Here is an 18,970-nt window from a genome sequence, read left to right on the forward strand (position 1 = left end):
GCAGAGCTCAGAGAATCCAAGCTCCGGCTGAGAAACGCACTGTACCGCGACAACGAACAGCCAGAAAAGCCTACGCCGCCGGCGAAGAAGCAAGTTAAATTTATGGGTTTGGAGACCGTAAAGAAAAGGTCAGCGGCAGTGGCGCAATCGGTGCCGGATTAGGAAGGAGAACAGAAAGCCACCGCCGGGACTGTCGCCGGTGATGGAGATGACACCACCAGGGAAGACGCCGGGGAAGAACATTGCCGGATTGTCGGCGAATTCGAAAGGGAGTAAGTCAGCGAGTGCAGGGGGAAAAAGGGTCGGCAGATTGACCGACGTGAGGAAGAGCTACGCCGGATTTGAGGAGGTGAAGGGGCTTACAACGGCGGCGGCGAACTCCATTAATGGCGAAAACAGAGGAAGGAGAGGGAAAACTGTATTGGGAGTTAAAACAGATTTGAAACAAAATCATTTCAAGAACAGAGAGTTTTGAGCAAAAAATTGCACACAAAAGCCTATAAATACTTGACATTCAAACTCAGATCCAAAGCTCTGTTACAATTTCTTCAAGCAATACTTGAAGAATGTACCCATCAATTTCAGCCCCATTCTCCAGTTCTTCAATGCTAAAATCACTCCATTTCCCCAAGGAATGAGTCATTTCCCATTCAATTATCTCATCAGTCATCATCCCAACAAAACGTACCCATTTTTTGATCTCCTTCTCGACGTCTCGGATTAATTCTCTTGCGTTTTGCGCTCGGGATGTTCTTATCCAACCATTGGATCCACCATAGTATAGCTCGCTATGTTTCGAGTCTAAGCATTCTATCAGACAGTCGAAAAGAAACACTCTTAGATGGTTTACCTCCTTGCTGTCGACGTCGCTAAAGTTTGTCCACATTTCGCACGTGAATGTTTCGAGTTCGTCGATGAAAAGTGGCAAAATGAGAAGGTTGTTTTCGTCCCTGCCGAATAAAATTTCGGTGTTGAGCATAACCTCTTTCGCACGAGCTAGTTTCAAACCGGTAAGGTTGTAGATTTGCAGTATGCTGGAAATGGCATTGAAGACGTCGGTCAATCTTTCACTCCAGATGTTCCATTCGCTAAAGGAGGTTGCGGAATCTAAAATATCGGCATCGAGTTCAGACTGATGCGACCGATCGATGGAACAATCAACAGACTCGGCTGGCATTATGCATCCTGTGATGAAAAGAGCAGAGGAGATTGAGCATTTTGTGTTTATTATGTATTGTTAGATGAATTAAACTTCCAACCTGAGCTCTCATCCATGCTACTGGACGAGAATGAAGCTTCAAGAACGGATCCCGGGCTAAGTTGATCTCGTCCTTTCGATATTTTTGTGAGCCCGTTCTTCCTTTGAATCATTCTAAAACATGACAAGCAACATATAACATATATATAGGAAGAAATCACACTAAGAAATGTCGACTGAAGGGACGGAAAGGATTCTTACACAGTAAGTTACATCCACATCGACTGCAGAAACCTCCGATGAATCTTTCCGCGCAGCTGCTACCGCAGCTATCAGTTCTTGAATGATTATAGAAGCGGGCTTCTTCAATGGAGAATCCGATGCCGACTCATCGTCTCCTTGAGAAGTTAATTCCTTTAACTTTTGTTCCAGGATATCTAAGGCATCTCCTCCAATCAAGGATGGCTTTCGGAATGAAGTATTTCTCTGATTCGCCATGCTCTCGACCTCCGTTGCAACCGTGGTTTTCTGCCTAACGGGAGAATCAAAGATGAACGAAACAATGTCATTATCCCTTTTGCAAACTCTGTCAGCAGCATTTCTATTATGACCAGCTAGCCTATTACTGGCACAAAGCTGCTTTTTGGGGAGAGCTTTGCGTTCGAGCCTCGAACTTGTTCTAGACAAGTTATCACACAATGGGGGTTGTTGTTTTGCAGCTGATGAATCGACACACGGTTTGCTTTCGATTTGTGCACTTAAGTGAGCAGTCCTCCTTTTCCTTGGTGAGGTACCCGACTGTGATGCTTCACCTCCATTAAAAGACTTCCTTTCTAGGCCATACTTCGAATTCCCTCGACTGCAGCCATTAAGACTTCGATTTAAAGCAACGAAATTTTTGGTCCCAGTCACAGCATTAGCAGGCGATGTCATTCTTCTGCTTGGTGGAATACTTGACCTCGACGTGGATGACATCCTATCTCTGACTGATATCATATGATCTCGAGATTGACTGCGATGCTTGACAATGGATGATTCATTTGTCGTAACCTTGCGAGGCACTTTGTCTGCAATAGAATCACCATGAGATATCATGCAGCCCTTAGATTCATTATGTATGGAAGCAAAAGTTTTAGGTCGATCACAAATGGTTGGGCGAAATTCAGCTCTATCTTGCTCGAGTGGCAAGTCGGGCGTTATTGTTTCACTCCTTCCAGATATCTGAAAAGAGGCATTGCCATGAGTTGAACTCAGGGGATATTCTTCCACATTCTGCAAATCGTTGCACGTTTTACACGATGCCTGTCCCATGAAGGACTTCGAAAAATCATAACCTTCCAATGGCAGAACGCCAATTTCCCTTGATATATCCTCATTCGAGGAACAATGCATAGAGTTTGGAAGCGTGATAGCAGATTTCGCTCTGTTTGACATCTGCAGACCAGGCTCCAATATTTTGCTAGCAACATCGATCAACCGGGACGCTCTAGACACATTCCTCCCTGAGGGAAGCCTAGGACTTTTTGTCGATGAAGGAAGTTTCGGAGTAGGTGGAGGCTTTCTTGATCGTGACACGACACTCTTATACTGCAGTGCCTCAGCTCCTATTCGTCTCATCACCTTCCCCTCCTCCGCGTTCCTCGTCTTTTGAAGCTTTAGAGGCCTGGCTTTATCCAAATTCATATCCTCCACTGTTTTCTTTTCCACATTATCACAAGGATTAGAACAACCAATTTTCTTCGGTCTACCTCGACTTGTAACAGGCATGGCCTCAAGCCCCATGAGTCTAGCAACGAGTCCCGGAACTCGCGTTTCATTCTTGTGCCTTAAATCACTACAATGACTTCCATTCTTCTTAACATTTGGAAAACCGCCTCGATTTTCATCAGCAATCTATTTCTCAAAGATGGCACAACAACATCCAAATCAAAGAGCAAGAACATAATAAGCTTAAGAAAACAACAATCTCACAAAGTAATTACCAAATGATTCTTTGAAGCCGACATCTTATCACCACCATTGAACTTGCTAGCTACTTGTTTAGAACGAGCTAGAAAAACACGACAGAACCAGATTTAAACTTCAAACTAATATGCAAATAAGGCAAAATCTAAGCTAAGCCCAGCAGATAGAAGAAAGAAAGTAACCTGGAGGAAGCAATTTCCGGGAGAAGAGCTTGTTCTTAGCCAACCTCCGGTTCCAATCAAAGAGCTGGAAGAAAATGCCAACACAACCACCAGGCTTATGATTCTTCTTCTCAGAAATAGATAAACAAGACGATGTTCTTCCTGTATTTTCCATTGATCTCCAACAAGAATCAGAACTCTTAACTTTCTACTAAAATCCCCTCATCAACCCCCAAAAACCCCCTTGCCCTGTTCTTCCCAAAAGCTTCTTATGCATTGTTCATACTCAGAACATTCAAACTCTCTTGAATTTGTTCTCTATAGCCCTCCAGAAGAGTATAGAATCAAAAAGGGAGTGAAAAACAGGAAGTCCGCACAGAAATTGGCTAAAGATTCTCAATAACTCAGAAAGAACACCAAACAGCCAGCAAATGCAAGATAATCACGAAAGCCAAGAAAAAAAATCAGTCTAAAGAGAAATGGAAACTCGTACAATAATGGATCAATGGGACCTGCAACAAGAGAACAAAACAAAAAGAAACTCCCAGGAAGGGTTTCAAGCTTAGGGCGATAGAAAACGACGAAGTGACAGTACTAAAACCCCAAAATCAGCCATCACTCGCTCATTCCCGTGGCTCGTTCATCCTCCTCATGCAAAGGCCATTCAGAAACACAGATTCAGAATCAGAAACAGCCGGTCCACAATGAAAACAGAGCCAAACAAACAAGAAAAACGAAAATCAAAGAGGAAAAATGGAAACAGAGCAGAAGGAACAGATACAGAACAGTCCTTAAAAGCGGCGAAAGGAGAGTGGAAAAGAGGATCGAACAGAGCACATCGCCGTCGTGTGATCGCGATAATCAAGAGAATAAAGCTCCTGCAAAACCCAACAGAGAAATTGAGAGGGGATTTGCAGAGCGTGAAGAATGTTGAAGGACCACGCGCTGGCGAGTGGAATGGAAATGAAAAATTAGATGAAACGACAAATCGGATATTATTATTAAATTAATTTCACTTTTGTTTAATTTAATTTAGTTTTTAAATAACTGAGATATCCATTTATTAAGTATTATTATTTTTGTCACCAATATTCAAATATTCAAAAATGGTATTTCATTTCAAATTTTAAATTTTAATTATAATTCTTACCATATAAAGTAATTTTTAAAAGTATTTAAATTTTAAATTTTTTAGTTATTTATTTTAAAATTTAATTTTCATTAAATTATGCTCGAATTAATATATTATATGTAAAATTTTAATAATTTTTTTTTTAAATTTAAATTTAAATTTATATTATTCCATCAACCAAATCAAATGTTTAAAAGGGGCTAATTTTATTATAAAATGCATAAATTATTTATATAAAAAAAATTAATTTTTTTTTATATCGAAAAGTAAAATAAAAGGAGGAAAAAAAATCTAATGCCGTCCTGTCCACGTCGTGTTCTCCCACCTACGCGCTGCGAGTACGTTAAACGTTGGAAACTCGCCCTCTAACGGTCATTCAAATTTTTGTTAATTTATTTTCTATTTTAATTTCTAATAATTTCCCATCAAAACAGGACTCTTTTATTTTTTTGTCATATATATATATAAAGTCACGTGTTCGTATGATTGCTTATGGTCGGGAGTAAGATGTAACGGGTACCGGTAATCTATCTTAATCCGTACTTAAAATCGTGAATCTAGTTCAACATTTATATAATTATATTTGAGCGGTTTTAGGAATCTGAGCGTTATTAGTTTTTCGTTTGTACAACCTGCAAATATTCCGTAATCATTAAAATCAAGGTTTGGAAGGATTTCGTTTTTGACCAATCTTTCAACTCTTTCTTTAGAAATGTGCATGGAACGTTTATGTTACAAACGAGTTGACAATTCATTATAAAAATCTTGAATAATTTGATTCAAAATATACCGTAAGGGCGTTCATATGATTTGAGAATTCGACCAACACAGACTACGTAACCCATACTGTTGACTTGTGCTCATTTTTTCAATTTGAATTTGGTTAATTTTTTCAAAAACCAAAAATTTGGTTCGGTTTGGTTTTCGAGTTGACATTTTTTAGTTGGGTCAACCCTACCTGCCTGAAAATAGGGTTACAATCCAACTAAACCTTACCATCTTTTAAAAAAAAATTAAAAATATTTGAACTTATAAAATGTCTAATATTTGAACTGTACCAGATTTTAGTTATTATTATAACGAATATTGTAGAAGGTACATTAGAAAAAACCTGACAATCGAACCCAACTCGAAAATGGAGAGTTGGGCTGCTTTATTTAGGTTGCTCGGGTAAAAAATTTCTACTTAGTCTAAAATATTTTGAACCTAATCTAACCCAACCCGAATACGCTTCGATTTTGAGACATTCTTTTTGGATGGTGCATTTGGATTGTTGCAGAAATTATAGCCGTCCATTGTGTTTTGAGCAGACTCGATAAAAAAAAATATATATATATATATATATATATATATATATATATATANTTTTTTAATTTTTAAATATTAGAAAAATAATCTTGTTTTTCTAACCATTTTTAACTTATTTGACTTGAAATTATGCTCTTATTTATAAAATTAATATATATATATATATATATATATATATAAAGAATGGAGAAAAATCAATAAATGGAGGAAGAAATAATAAATAAATAAATAAACTTCTAAATTTTTATTTGTTTTGTTTTTAAAATAGAATTTTGACAACTATTTTTGAAAAAAAAAAATTATTTTTATTTTTGAAATTTATTTATGAATTTCAAATGTTTTTTAAAATAGGAAATTTATTGTAAAAAATGGCAATAAAACAAACAAAAATTAAAAAAATGTCAAATATTTATTATTCATTGGATTTAAGAGCAAAGATTTGATGTTTTATTGGGCTTACTTTGAGGCCCATGATGGATCATGGATCAAAGCCCATTGGTTTGAGAATAATTATTAATATGAATGGCTAAATAAACTCAAAAAATTAAAAAATATTATATATAATATACTTATTAACGAATTAAAATTAAATAAAATTTAATTACTTAAATTTATGGTAAATAAACGACTTCAAGAATAATTTAATCAAATCAAATTATATATATATATATATATATATATATATTATCCATAAATAAATAAATAAATAATAAAAATCTTTGACAATTAAAAAGATTAATTTAATACCAAAGTCTATCATATTTAATTTTTAAATTATAAAAATACGTTTCTCGTTCATATCTAATCTAACCTCCAATCACCTTTCAATGAAAAAAAACAAATCTCGTAAAATCCGAAGCATGTGAAAGGACAAAAAAACAAACACGTGTTTGGATATACTGTCTCAAGTTTCAAACAAACAAAAACATTCAGTTAAAAACAAACCAACCAGCGGTAGAATAGAGGAAACTCATTTTCAAATGTATGCAAGAATCAAGTTGACTATACGAGCGACTGAAAATCAGCATCGTCTTTGCCAACATAGCCTACCTCAACAGTAATTTGCAGGTTCGAACTCTCGTGCCGAGCAATACTCAAACAAAACGAGAAGTTCCTCATACCGAGACAGTACTCGAGAAGTTTTTCAACCTCCCTTACGGGCTCCCAACACTCCGTACATGATACCGAGCTCATTTGCAATAATGTAGAGAATATTGGAAGCCTTTGAGGGAGGTTGTAAACCATCTCAACCATTGATGCCCTAAGCTATGGGGTTTGTAGATAGCTTTATATAACTGTGGGAGTGGTCCCTTATTTTTATTTATTTTAATTATTCCCTTTTCTATGGATTTTAATTTTAATTATTTTAATTATTTTAATTATCACCTTAACTATTAATATATTTTTTTTATTAACAATTTAATTAATTTATAAATTTCAAATATTTGTAGTAATTAAATTAAATTAAATTATTTACTTTTTATATTAAAAAAATGCAGTAAAAAGAAAAGGTAATTTTTTAAAAAGGGTAAAAAAAGATGAGAGAGATAAAAACAAATGGAATTGACAAAATTGGGTTTAATTTAATTAATATAATTGGCATAGCTTAATATTATATGCTTAATATTAAGATTGAATTTAAAATGTAATTGTTCTTTCTAAGCTCCAAAGGTCAAGGGTATCTATTATGATCCTCTTAACAATTTTTATTTATTTATATTTTTTCACTTTTTGTTTAATATTTTATATTTTTTTATTAGGTGGCGGTATTATATTATGCGTTTTTGATATGGAATTTAATATTTTCTTTATTACGGTTCCAAAATGAGTGAGCTGGTATCTTGGCGAGACATGGTCAGAGATGCACTCCCTGTTCTAGATTCTGCATATATTTTTAATTCGCATTCTAATCTTATCTTTTATTTATTTATTTTAAATGGATTTGAATTTGGAAATCCACATCCCGATCGACTATCAGACGTGTCTGGAGAGAGAATGGGCACGACTCCCTCTCTTCTCGTTTTACCGTCCAAAACATGCCGACCCTGAATCCAATTAGAGCTTTAACCAACTACCACCAGCGAATTCCGCTCGAAATTTTTCTTCGGGTCAGTTTCACTATACACGATATCGATCTATAATTAAATCTACCTCTTTCTCGTTGGTATGTCAACATGTTTTCTCCTCAACTAACTCAAAGCATATAATTAAATCTACAGTTGAAAGTTGCCACGGTTTCATCTGAGATTTGTATAGTGAAGTGCAACATTTCAAGCCCACAGTAGATATTGTCTTTTTTGAGCTTTCTCTTTCGGACTTCGGTTTTGAAGCGCGTCTGCTTGGGAGAGGTTTCCACACTTTTATAAAAACATGTTTTCTGGATGGTTTGACTGGCACGACATAAATACTACTGTTTTCTGGATGGTTACTCGAGATATCATCATATAGAAATTGCAACAGAGGATTAAGAGGAGACTATATTCACACGCTCGTATGGTAGTTTTGTAATTTGAAGAATGAGTTGTGGTCTATGTAATGCACCCACCACATTTCAAACGAGCACACTAGTGAGCTTTTCTGACTTGGTTGATTTTAAAATATATATTTTTATTTACTAATTTAAATTTAGTGTTAATTTTAAAATATACATTTTTATTTACTATATAATTATATATACATGTATTTATTTAATTTTAGGATAAATATATAGTTACAAATTTAAAAATAAATTTTATTAAAAAGAACAAATAGAAGAAGAGGAAGTTGTGGCAAGTTCCATGGCGGTCAATGGACTCGAGCTCTGAATCCTTCTAGATTCTTCTGGAATGCTCCACACTCGCTGATCGTATGCATTTTCCAATCCGGCCGGCCACCCTCTATCGGAGCATTTCACTCTCGATCTTCTATCAGTTTCATCGATCGCAAGTTCATTGTTTCCTTTCTCAACAATACATTTTGAGGATCGAAGATGTTCGGAGTCGTCTTTCCCAATCGAAGCTTTCCGATGGATATTTCAGCTTTTTCTCAAATTGACACTTCCCATTGGGTTCTTGATATGAACACATTCGTCGGTATGTTCTATAATGTATTCCATTCAGATTTTCGATTTCTCTTCTCTTAGCTTGCTCTGTTTCGAAACCCTAATTCGAATTTCGAATCGTCTTATTAGGTGAAGCGTACGATCAGATTCGTGAAATGTGCATTTTCTTATTGAATAATTTCACTCTTCCGCCTGATAAAGCCCTAGCTGTGTATATTCAGTCTCCTGGATCTCATTTTCTTTTCTGTGGTGCTGTAACCCTAGCCAGGCCTTCGGCGGTGCTGACACTTCCATGGCCGGAGCCTAGTGGTCAGATGCAACTCATGCCGGCCGATTCGGCTCCCGTCTCAGCTAAAATTGGAGTCTCGGTGGAGGATTTGGCTTCCCTGCAATCGCTTGATGTCACGGCGGAAAAGCGAATTGAGCGTCTAGCCCTAAAAGTTGGTGAGAATCTCTTCAACTTCATGCAATCTTTCTGCGGTGTTGATGGTTCAAAGTTGGTTGTGCCAATGGATATCTTGGACAGATGGTTCAAGAAGTTTCAGGAGAAAGCCAAGCGTGATCCTGAATACTTGAAAGGCTTCGTTTTGTAAGGCTCCATTTCATCCCCCATCTCTTTTTGTGAGGGGGAAGAGTTTTGAGACGCTGTATTGTAGTGTAGGTGTGTTAATGAAATTAAGTTTGAATGTTTCTTCACCATATTCATGAATCTCTGTTCTTCAGATAGTGTATCTCAATTTTAATTTGAAAGAAAATGGGCGTCGCCATTGCTGCAGAAGATAGCGGCTTGTGGTTTGTTAGTCTCTGAACTTTCCCATTCTTTCCAAGCTCTCTGGCTGTACTTTCACTATACATGCTTTGGTTTCTGTGATTTTTAACATTATTGTAGGTTCGTAGTCGTGGGGATTTCAGCAATTGACTCCATGATGACTTGGTTGAGCGCTCTCTGTCTCTCTCACCACCATGGCAAAGGCCCTTTGGGTTGACAAGAGGTTTGTTACATTTTTAAGCACTTAGATTTGGATTATATTTAAGCTTGAATCCTAGTGTGATGTCCCATGTTGGTTGGGGAGGAGAACAAACCACCTTTTATAAGGGTGTGGAAACCTTCCTCTAGCATACGCGTTTTAAAGCCTCGAGGGGAAGCCCGAAAGGGAAAGCCCAAAGAGGACAATATCTGCTAGCGGTGGATCTGGGTCGTTACAAATGGTATCAGAGTCAGACACCAGACGATGTGTCAGCCTTCTCTCTGTTCCCCGAAGGGGGTAGACACGAGGCGATGTGCCAGTAAGGACGCTGGGCCCCCAAAGGGGGTGGATTTGGTGGCGGTTCTACATCGATCAAAGGAAGGAGTGCCAGCGATGACGCTGGGCCCCGAAGGGGGGTGGATTGTGATGTCCCACATTGGTTAGGGAGGAGAACAAACCACCCTTTTTAAGGGTGTGGAAACCTTCTCCTAACATACGCGTTTTAAAGCCTTGAGGGGAAGCCCGAAAGGGAAAGCCCAAAGAGGACAATATCTGCTAGCGGTGGATCTGGGTCGTTACAAATGGTATCAGAGTCAGACACCAGACGATGTGTCAGCCTTCTCTCTGTTCCCCGAAGGGGGTAGACACGAGGCGATGTGCCAGTAAGGACGCTGGGCCCCCAAAGGGGGTGGATTTGGTGGCGGTTCTACATCGATCAAAGGAAGGAGTGCCAGCGATGACGCTGGGCCCCGAAGGGGGGTGGATTGTGATGTCCCACATTGGTTAGGGAGGAGAACAAACCACCCTTTTTAAGGGTGTGGAAACCTTCTCCTAACATACGCGTTTTAAAGCCTTGAGGGGAAGCCCGAAAGGGAAAGCCCAAAGAGGACAATATCTGCTAGCGGTGGATCTGGGTCGTTACACCTAGTCGTTAACGTTTTTGTTGGGTTCGGGTTAGTTGTTTTCAATGTTTCCAAATTCTCCATAAATATGCTCTAACAATGTCAAATTTTTTAAAATAGGTGGTCTANTGGATATCTTGGACAGATGGTTCAAGAAGTTTCAGGAGAAAGCCAAGCGTGATCCTGAATACTTGAAAGGCTTCGTTTTGTAAGGCTCCATTTCATCCCCCATCTCTTTTTGTGAGGGGGAAGAGTTTTGAGACGCTGTATTGTAGTGTAGGTGTGTTAATGAAATTAAGTTTGAATGTTTCTTCACCATATTCATGAATCTCTGTTCTTCAGATAGTGTATCTCAATTTTAATTTGAAAGAAAATGGGCGTCGCCATTGCTGCAGAAGATAGCGGCTTGTGGTTTGTTAGTCTCTGAACTTTCCCATTCTTTCCAAGCTCTCTGGCTGTACTTTCACTATACATGCTTTGGTTTCTGTGANAGAGAGAGAAAGAGAGAGATTTAAAAGTTGAAAACAAAAGGGAGAAGCCCTTAAGAGCCCTACCCTACAATTCAGAACACAAAGACAAAGGCAAGCACGTGAAGGCTAAGCTGTTGGCCTGCTTTCACCATGACAAAGAACAAATTGAAGTGGTTGAGAAGCAAGGCAAATAGGACCACAACCCACAAAGCCAACCTTTATGATACCCATACAATCCCACATTCCCCACCTGCCCTTTCTCTTCCATTTTGCATTAATAAACCAAATCTTTGTTTACNGATTTTTAACATTATTGTAGGTTCGTAGTCGTGGGGATTTCAGCAATTGACTCCATGATGACTTGGTTGAGCGCTCTCTGTCTCTCTCACCACCATGGCAAAGGCCCTTTGGGTTGACAAGAGGTTTGTTACATTTTTAAGCACTTAGATTTGGATTATATTTAAGCTTGAATCCTAGTGTGATGTCCCATGTTGGTTGGGGAGGAGAACAAACCACCTTTTATAAGGGTGTGGAAACCTTCCTCTAGCATACGCGTTTTAAAGCCTCGAGGGGAAGCCCGAAAGGGAAAGCCCAAAGAGGACAATATCTGCTAGCGGTGGATCTGGGTCGTTACAAATGGTATCAGAGTCAGACACCAGACGATGTGTCAGCCTTCTCTCTGTTCCCCGAAGGGGGTAGACACGAGGCGATGTGCCAGTAAGGACGCTGGGCCCCCAAAGGGGGTGGATTTGGTGGCGGTTCTACATCGATCAAAGGAAGGAGTGCCAGCGATGACGCTGGGCCCCGAAGGGGGGTGGATTGTGATGTCCCACATTGGTTAGGGAGGAGAACAAACCACCCTTTTTAAGGGTGTGGAAACCTTCTCCTAACATACGCGTTTTAAAGCCTTGAGGGGAAGCCCGAAAGGGAAAGCCCAAAGAGGACAATATCTGCTAGCGGTGGATCTGGGTCGTTACACCTAGTCGTTAACGTTTTTGTTGGGTTCGGGTTAGTTGTTTTCAATGTTTCCAAATTCTCCATAAATATGCTCTAACAATGTCAAATTTTTTAAAATAGGTGGTCTAAGATTTTTGTTGAATACAGAGTGTGTGTGTGTGTGTGTGTGTGAGAGAGAGAGAGAGAGAGAGAGAGAGAGAGAGAGAGAGAGAGAGAGAGAAAGAGAGAGATTTAAAAGTTGAAAACAAAAGGGAGAAGCCCTTAAGAGCCCTACCCTACAATTCAGAACACAAAGACAAAGGCAAGCACGTGAAGGCTAAGCTGTTGGCCTGCTTTCACCATGACAAAGAACAAATTGAAGTGGTTGAGAAGCAAGGCAAATAGGACCACAACCCACAAAGCCAACCTTTATGATACCCATACAATCCCACATTCCCCACCTGCCCTTTCTCTTCCATTTTGCATTAATAAACCAAATCTTTGTTTACAGAGTAATCTTCTCTACTACCCCCACCTCCCTCATTTTCCATGTTTTGTTCTTCACCATTTCAACACTCTTCTCCTTCAGCACCCTTTTAGTTTCAGATGAGAAAGGAACCTCTTTCTTCTTGATCTCTGCTCCTCTTTCTGCTTCCTCTTCATCCATGACAAGCATCCCCCTTGCTTGCACTTTTCTTCTGCTATTATTTCTCTATGTACCTTTTCTTCTTTTGCTCTCTCCTCTTTCATTTCTCTTTTGATCACCTGCGTTTGGATAAAGTTGCTTTATATCAGAGTCATTTAAAAGCTTTCTAAAGCCTGGATGTTCATTCAGGAAATACCCAGGTGGCCCCTTCTTGAAATTATTTGAGCTTGGTAATAATTCAGATTGCACTTTTTGGAACTTCTTACATTTCGACTTGTCCACACAAGTTTAAGTAATGAGATTTTTGAGAATTACAGGAGGAATGATGGATTATTAACCTCTAATTTGTCCACGAACAGTTAAGAGTTTGCAACAACAAATTTCCCTTGATCTTAGCAGAAAATACAAGTTTCAACACTGCCCATTTCTTGATGGTTTTAATGGTTGAGGAAGCAACCATTCAGCAACTTATTGTTTCTCAATCGACTAAAAAGGGAACATATATGGCCACAACTTTCAGAAAGAAGGAAAAAGAAGATCTGCAGCTGCCTTTTCAATGAGAATCTCGAGAAATATACAGAGATAGAGAGGAGATTCTTGATGAAAAACAAAGGAACATGTATGTAAGGGAAAATCTCGATGGGCTCCACTAAGGTAAAAGAAAGGAAAATGAAATAGATAGAGAGGAATGGAAAAAAACAAATACAGAGTTCAAGGAGGGAAATTTGAAATTTATGCACTAATTCAAGTGTCGAGAGAACACCAAGATTTGAATTTTCTCTTCCTTCTGAAAGTTCAAGGCAGGGTTTTCTGACATCTGAATATTATGACTTTAATTTCAAGAAAAAATAAGTTTCTACAATGCAGAGACAGTCACAACTGTATGAGCTGGAAAGTAGGCCAATGTGAGAGAAGAAATATCAAAAAGGGACCAAAATTGTATCAACTTATGGCTAGCAAAAACAGTCCCCCACCTTGGATGGGTATAGTACTCTGTTTTATGACATGTATCGGGACAATCAGATTTGGTTGCCTCATCCTTAGTGGGGCTGTTTGGGAAGGATAGAATAGATTGGAGACAAAGCTTTTATGTCTGAGAAAGCTGAACTTCACTTATGCTCCACTTGTTTTCTTTCTTTTCTTAGATTCTATTCGTGATGCTTAGTCTAACATTTAAACTTTGCATTAACTTCACAGGCTCAGAAGCTTTTCTCCTCAAGCTCTGAAGAATGGCAGATCATATGCTGGCTGGGATCACCAGCAAACTGTTCTAAATGTTCTCTAAAACAGAATCATATCAAATTCATTCCAACAAATCAACATCAATTTTCCTGTAAGATCTCCATCAAATCCAACTTTTGTAAACTCCTTCAATGCCATTTCTTCTCTGATTAATAATGATTCACACTTGTTATATTCTATTCATCATAACCCATCCACTTACTTGTTTGGATTTAGTGGGAATTATTAGCTTAGGGATGATTTCAAAATTCCCAACTACCAATTAGCTCTGATGTAGACGTTCTTGAAATCAAACTAGCCTATGAAAGATTGGATTTCCCATACCTCTGTTTCGGGAGTAACCTTAGAATTGGAACTGGGAGAGTTTTCTTCCAATTCGCATCTCTTTAATGCTCTATCCACGATGGGAGGCGTGGAAGCAGGACTAGGACTAGATGAACCAACGTTTGGTGGTGTGCTTTGAGTTCCCACATCTCTAGTCATAGCATTAGCATCCACTTTCTTATCTGAAAATCACAACCAGAGAATTCATTCAAAATCCTCCAACCCCAACAGGAACAAACTAGAAGTATAAAGAAGAAGACAGATGATTCAACCTGGAATTGGGAGTTTCTGAACTACTTGTGTGATAGAACATGGCTTTGTTTGAATCTGTTGTGAATGATTTGAGTAAACTAAAGGAGCAGACACTGCAATTCTGTTGGCTAAGTTCCTAAACGACCTCCCACTAAGTGATTTTGCAGACAAACACTCCATAGGAACTTCCCCAGAAAGTGGATTACATATATACTTCTCAGCCTCGTTCCACTTCGAATTTAAAGTAAACCCATCGAGAGAAAAGCATTCCCAACTGTTAAGTGACCTGGCTTGCAGTGCTGCACAAGAAGCAGCGCCCATAAACACCAACCAATTCCCTCACAGTCATTTTCACAAACACTTCGTAGGCAATTCAAAATCCGAATTCAAATGAACTCACCCTTGATGGCGTTAGTAAACGAATACGTAGCTGGGTCAATTTCGTCTGTAAAATGTAACTCAGAGAAGTTAGAGAAGAATCCATGGCCGGAAACAAAAATTCCAGAGCGAGAAATAGATAAAGAAGAACAAAAACCTCCGAACGGGTATCCGGGAGAGGAGGCGGTGCTGGTGATGTTTGATCGAAACGACCTGGCGTCTTCTCGAAAGCTTCTGATGTAGGAGCCGGAGAATCGCCGGGAAATGGTGGGGTCGCGGTTAAGTTTGGCCTTTGCCGCCCATTCACGGAGGCTGAACTCCGGTTCATCTCGCCGGTGAGAAATGAATGTAGGTTGCTCCATGGAAATGGAATTTTGAGCTTATCAAATTTTATCAGACATTCAAACTTTTCATTGTCCCTACTACTACTAAAATACCTCTTGCATGTGCTTTGCCAAATTCCCACTATTTTTTTCAAATTTAAATTAAATCATTTTATTTTCTGTTTGCCACATCAGCATGTATAGGAATGCAAATATTTTTATAATATATTTTTTGAGGAGCTAAAAGAGGTGAGGTAATTTTGCCACGTCCACAAAATAGTCATAGCCCGTGAATACAATCAAATTTTCAGCTTTTCAAAAATTCAATTCAACCCAAACCGAAAAATATGTAATCTAACTTAATTGTTACCATTTGGGTTGAGTAGCCTTGATTTTTCGAATGTCGAATCAAATAATTGTACCATGTTATGTTGTTATTGTGAGACAGTGTTATAATGTCGTTGATTTACTCTCTAAATGATTTAAACAATACTCAACGGGAGCTCTACCAACTAATATACGGTAGGGTGTTTTTTTTAATGAGAGATCGGTTTATATGGTTCTAATGATTTGAAAAATATTTAATTTTGAAAAATATTGTAATATGGGATTTTTTATAATATTGTCAATAATAATTTTTGTCATGTTACAATCATTTGATGTTAAAGTGGGATCCACTAAATAAAATAATAAAATAAAAATTGAAATAAGTATCGTGAAGAATACATATATCATTGTAATACAAGGAATTTCGTCCATAGAAGACGATTATAATAAAATTAAATAAAAAATGAAATGATAATATTTTGTTGGCAAAATGATTTTGAAATCAAAATGTTAATAATATATATATATTTTTTATTTCTATAAAATCTTCCACCTAACCATCGGAATATTATTCACTTTAGTTTGTCATGTATCATCGTCAATCTCACGAAAGCTCGTATGCTAAGGAAAAGTTTCTCCGTCTTTATAAGGAACGTTTTGTTCTTCTTTCCAATTGAAGTGTGATCTCCCAATCCACTTCTCTTAGGGTTTAACGTCCTTGTTGGCACACCGCTGCTTAGTTCTGATACCATTTGTAACAACCCAAGCCTACTGCTCGCAAATGTTATCTATTTTATGCTCGCATATGTTGTTTATTTTAGCCTGTTACGTATTGCCGTAGCCTCACAATTTTAAAACACGTCTATTAGAGGGAGGTTTCAACATTCTTATAACAAATGTATCATTCCTCTCTCTAATCCATACGATATCTCTATTAGGGTTGCAACAAAAACTCTACATGAACTACATAAACATCAAAAATTGAATAACATTTCCAATTTCCTAAACATTTAAAAAAGACATCTTCACCTGAGCTAAATTTTACACAAAAACTCCAAGCTAAAAAAAACTGCTTAAATAAGTGTTCGAGTAGTTTCTAATACTCAAGCTACAGATTTGAATACACTCTCGACAATTAAAAAATAAGAGTATATACAAATAATATTTCCGTTAAGTCTAATCACTATCTCCAAAGAGATACGATGAAGTGTTCAGTAGTTTTCTTAGAGTTGTACGAGTAGGAAGGAGTGGACACGAGAGAGAGAATGGCATGTGGTCATGTGATGGAAGCTATCAACATTGTAATGAAAGTGAAGGGTGAATTTGGTTGGTTCCAATTATGGAAGTAGGACTCATCACAGCCATCCATTTCTTTTTTTTTTCTGATATGAACTGAGAGATGATGTTTTTTATGACTATTTATATCATTCTTTTGTTGAGTTATGGAGTCTGCTCCCTGTATTTATAGCTTGGTCAATGGCTATATCCGGTAAAGCTATATATGGTACATAGCTATATATAGTAGATGGTTAAATCTGGTAAAGCTATATTTAGTAGACTGAACCATATATATATCCCGTCCAGTAAAGCTCTTAAATGTACTTTTCTATTCTCTGTACTCTCTTGTTGTACATGCCTGAAGTCATCAATAAAAAATCCTTTTAGCCAGAGTTCTCCTTGCAACTTCTCTCTATCCTTCTCTTTGTGTTCATCTAGATCGAGCGTGTGCGTTGTTGTGCGATCCTAACAACTGGTATCGATCCTAACAACTGGTATCAGAGCAAGGCAAAATTCACCACGATCTGTGAAGATGGAAAGTTCAAAGATTGGAATTGAGAAGTTCGATGGATCCGATTTCGGTTTCTGGAAGATGCAGATTGAAGATTATCTGTACCAGAAAGATCTTCACGAACCTCTGTTGGGGGTGAAGCCGGATACCATGACCACGGAACAGTGGAAGCTCAAGGATCGACAAGCCTTAGGGATGATCCGGTTGACGCTATCCAGAAACGTGGCGTTTAACATCATCAAGGAGAAGACAACGTCAGATCTGATGAAGGCGCTGTCAAATATGTATGAAAAACCGTCGGCTATGAACAAGGTGTATTTGATGCGTAGATTGTTCAATCTACAGATGTCTGAAGGTGGACGTGTTGCGGATCATATAAATGAATTCAATATGATCATAAGTCAACTGGGTTCGGTGGAAATTAATTTCGAAGATGAAATTAAAGCGTTGATTTTGATGTCATCCTTACCCGAGTCATGGGATACTGTTGTTGCCGCAATCAGCAGTTCCCGAGGATCTGATAAACTGAAGTTTGATGAAATTCGAGATGTAGTTCTCAGCGAAAGTATTCGCAAACGGGAAACTGGAGATTCATCAGGCAATGCTCTCAGTGTTGATCGAAGGGGAAGAAGCAAATCAAAGAGCTCAAACAAACATGGGCGTTCAAAATCAAAGAACCGGGGAAAATCTCCAAACAAACCCAACGTAACGTGTTGGAGCTGTGGGGGAAAAGGACACTTTCGGACAGATTGTACAAAGCTAAAGAAGAAGCAGAATCATAAATCTGAAGATGATGATGATTCTATATACACAACAGAAGATGCTGAGGACGTTTTAATCCTTAGTGTGGATAGCCCAGCTGAATCCTGGATTTTGGATTCAGGTGCATCGTTCCATTCGTCTCCAAGTAAGGAATTGTTTCGAAATTTCAAATCAGGAAATTTCGGGAAGGTGTATCTTGCCGACAATAAAACCTTGGAGATTGAAGGAAAGGGAGATGTCTCCATACAAACTCCAGCAGGAAATCAATGGACATTACAAGATGTCAGATACATTCCTGGTCTCAAGAAGAACCTGATCTCTATTGGTCAGTTGGATAGCACAGGCTATGCAGCAGAGTTTGGAAAGAGTTCCTGGAAGATTGTGAAGGGCGCCATGGTTGTTGCGCGTGGCACAAAATCTGGAACCTTATACACTACTGCAGAGTGTATAAACATGACTGCTGCTGCTGAGAGTGCTTCCAATTCAAGTCTATGGCACAATAGACTTGGACATATGAGCGTCAAAGGAATGAAGATGCTCACTGCGAAAGGAGCTTTAGAAGGCTTAAAATCTGTTGATATGGGTCTTTGTGAGAGCTGCGTTATGGGCAAACAGAAACGAGTTAGTTTCACAAAGGCTGCCAGAGAACCGAAGAAAGTGCGGTTGGAAATGGTCCATACAGACGTCTGGGGACCATCTCCAGTTTCATCACTTGGTGGATCAAGGTACTACGTCACCTTCATCGATGACTTCAGCAGGAAGGTATGGGTTTACTTTCTGAAACATAAGTCAGATGTGTTTACCACCTTCAAGAAGTGGAAAGCTGAAGTTGAAAATCAGACCGGCT

At 38.4% G+C, this 18,970-nt stretch overlaps 3 protein-coding genes across 14 annotated transcripts; 1 reads left to right on the top strand and 2 right to left on the bottom strand.

The window, feature by feature from the left end:
• Nucleotides 1-483: 483 nt before the first annotated feature.
• LOC111791788 lies at nt 484-4,285 on the bottom strand. The gene is made up of 5 exons (XM_023673265.1): nt 3,346-4,285; nt 3,181-3,248; nt 1,460-3,091; nt 1,260-1,356; nt 484-1,185 (listed from the first exon to the last, which is right to left on the bottom strand). Exons 1-5 carry the CDS (start codon nt 3,497-3,499, stop codon nt 521-523), a joined length of 2,616 nt encoding a protein of 871 aa, XP_023529033.1. The 5' UTR covers nt 3,500-4,285; the 3' UTR covers nt 484-520.
• Nucleotides 4,286-8,520: 4,235 nt separating this feature from the next.
• LOC111790033 (protein OPI10 homolog) lies at nt 8,521-14,179 on the top strand. 11 transcript variants are annotated; one of them, XM_023670803.1, is made up of 5 exons: nt 8,521-8,835; nt 8,934-9,465; nt 9,556-9,600; nt 9,694-9,796; nt 13,924-14,179. In XM_023670803.1, the coding sequence occupies exons 1-2, from the start codon at nt 8,733-8,735 to the stop codon at nt 9,395-9,397; spliced, it is 567 nt and encodes a 188-aa protein (XP_023526571.1). In that variant the 5' UTR covers nt 8,521-8,732; the 3' UTR covers nt 9,398-9,465; nt 9,556-9,600; nt 9,694-9,796; nt 13,924-14,179. The 11 variants fall into 11 exon arrangements, with proteins under 11 accessions (XP_023526571.1, XP_023526572.1, XP_023526573.1 ...); XM_023670804.1 differs by having other exon boundaries at nt 9,556-9,596; XM_023670805.1 differs by lacking the exons at nt 9,556-9,600; nt 9,694-9,796 and adding exons at nt 10,823-11,089; nt 11,464-11,566 and having other exon boundaries at nt 8,934-9,333; nt 13,924-14,151.
• Nucleotides 11,193-15,384, bottom strand: LOC111790032. 2 transcript variants are annotated; one of them, XR_002814435.1, is made up of 6 exons: nt 15,080-15,384; nt 14,945-14,989; nt 14,565-14,843; nt 14,293-14,474; nt 12,575-12,845; nt 11,193-11,427 (listed from the first exon to the last, which is right to left on the bottom strand). XR_002814435.1 is itself a non-coding variant. In XM_023670798.1 (5 exons), the coding sequence occupies exons 1-5, from the start codon at nt 15,282-15,284 to the stop codon at nt 12,666-12,668; spliced, it is 891 nt and encodes a 296-aa protein (XP_023526566.1). In that variant the 5' UTR covers nt 15,285-15,384; the 3' UTR covers nt 12,340-12,665. The 2 variants fall into 2 exon arrangements, 1 of the variants encoding a protein (XP_023526566.1); XM_023670798.1 differs by lacking the exon at nt 11,193-11,427 and having other exon boundaries at nt 12,340-12,845.
• Nucleotides 15,385-18,970: the final 3,586 nt, after the last annotated feature.

Source organism: Cucurbita pepo, chromosome LG03 (assembly GCF_002806865.2).
Source record: "Cucurbita pepo subsp. pepo cultivar mu-cu-16 chromosome LG03, ASM280686v2, whole genome shotgun sequence".
NCBI classification, from domain to species: Eukaryota; Viridiplantae; Streptophyta; class Magnoliopsida; order Cucurbitales; family Cucurbitaceae; genus Cucurbita; species Cucurbita pepo.

Excerpts from the sequence above, each read along its gene's own strand:
- LOC111791788 (XM_023673265.1), bottom strand. The coding sequence starts at position 3,499 with ATGGAAAATACAGGAAGAACATCGTCTTGTTTATCTATTTCTGAGAAG. Across the intron at positions 3,249-3,345 it reads CCGGAAATTGCTTCCTCCAG|CTCGTTCTAAACAAGTAGCT; the intron begins GTTACTTTCTTT and ends GTGTTTTTCTAG. Across the intron at positions 1,357-1,459 it reads ATGTGGATGTAACTTACTGT|AACGGGCTCACAAAAATATC; the intron begins GTAAGAATCCTT and ends ATTCAAAGGAAG.
- LOC111790033 (XM_023670800.1), top strand. The coding sequence starts at position 8,733 with ATGTTCGGAGTCGTCTTTCCCAATCGAAGCTTTCCGATGGATATTTCA. Across the intron at positions 8,836-8,933 it reads TGATATGAACACATTCGTCG|GTGAAGCGTACGATCAGATT; the intron begins GTATGTTCTATA and ends TCGTCTTATTAG.
- LOC111790032 (XM_023670798.1), bottom strand. The coding sequence starts at position 15,284 with ATGGAGCAACCTACATTCATTTCTCACCGGCGAGATGAACCGGAGTTC. Across the intron at positions 14,990-15,079 it reads TCCCGGATACCCGTTCGGAG|ACGAAATTGACCCAGCTACG; the intron begins GTTTTTGTTCTT and ends TACATTTTACAG. Across the intron at positions 12,846-14,292 it reads AGGTTACTCCCGAAACAGAG|GTGATCAAAAGAGAAATGAA; the intron begins GTATGGGAAATC and ends ATCCAAACGCAG.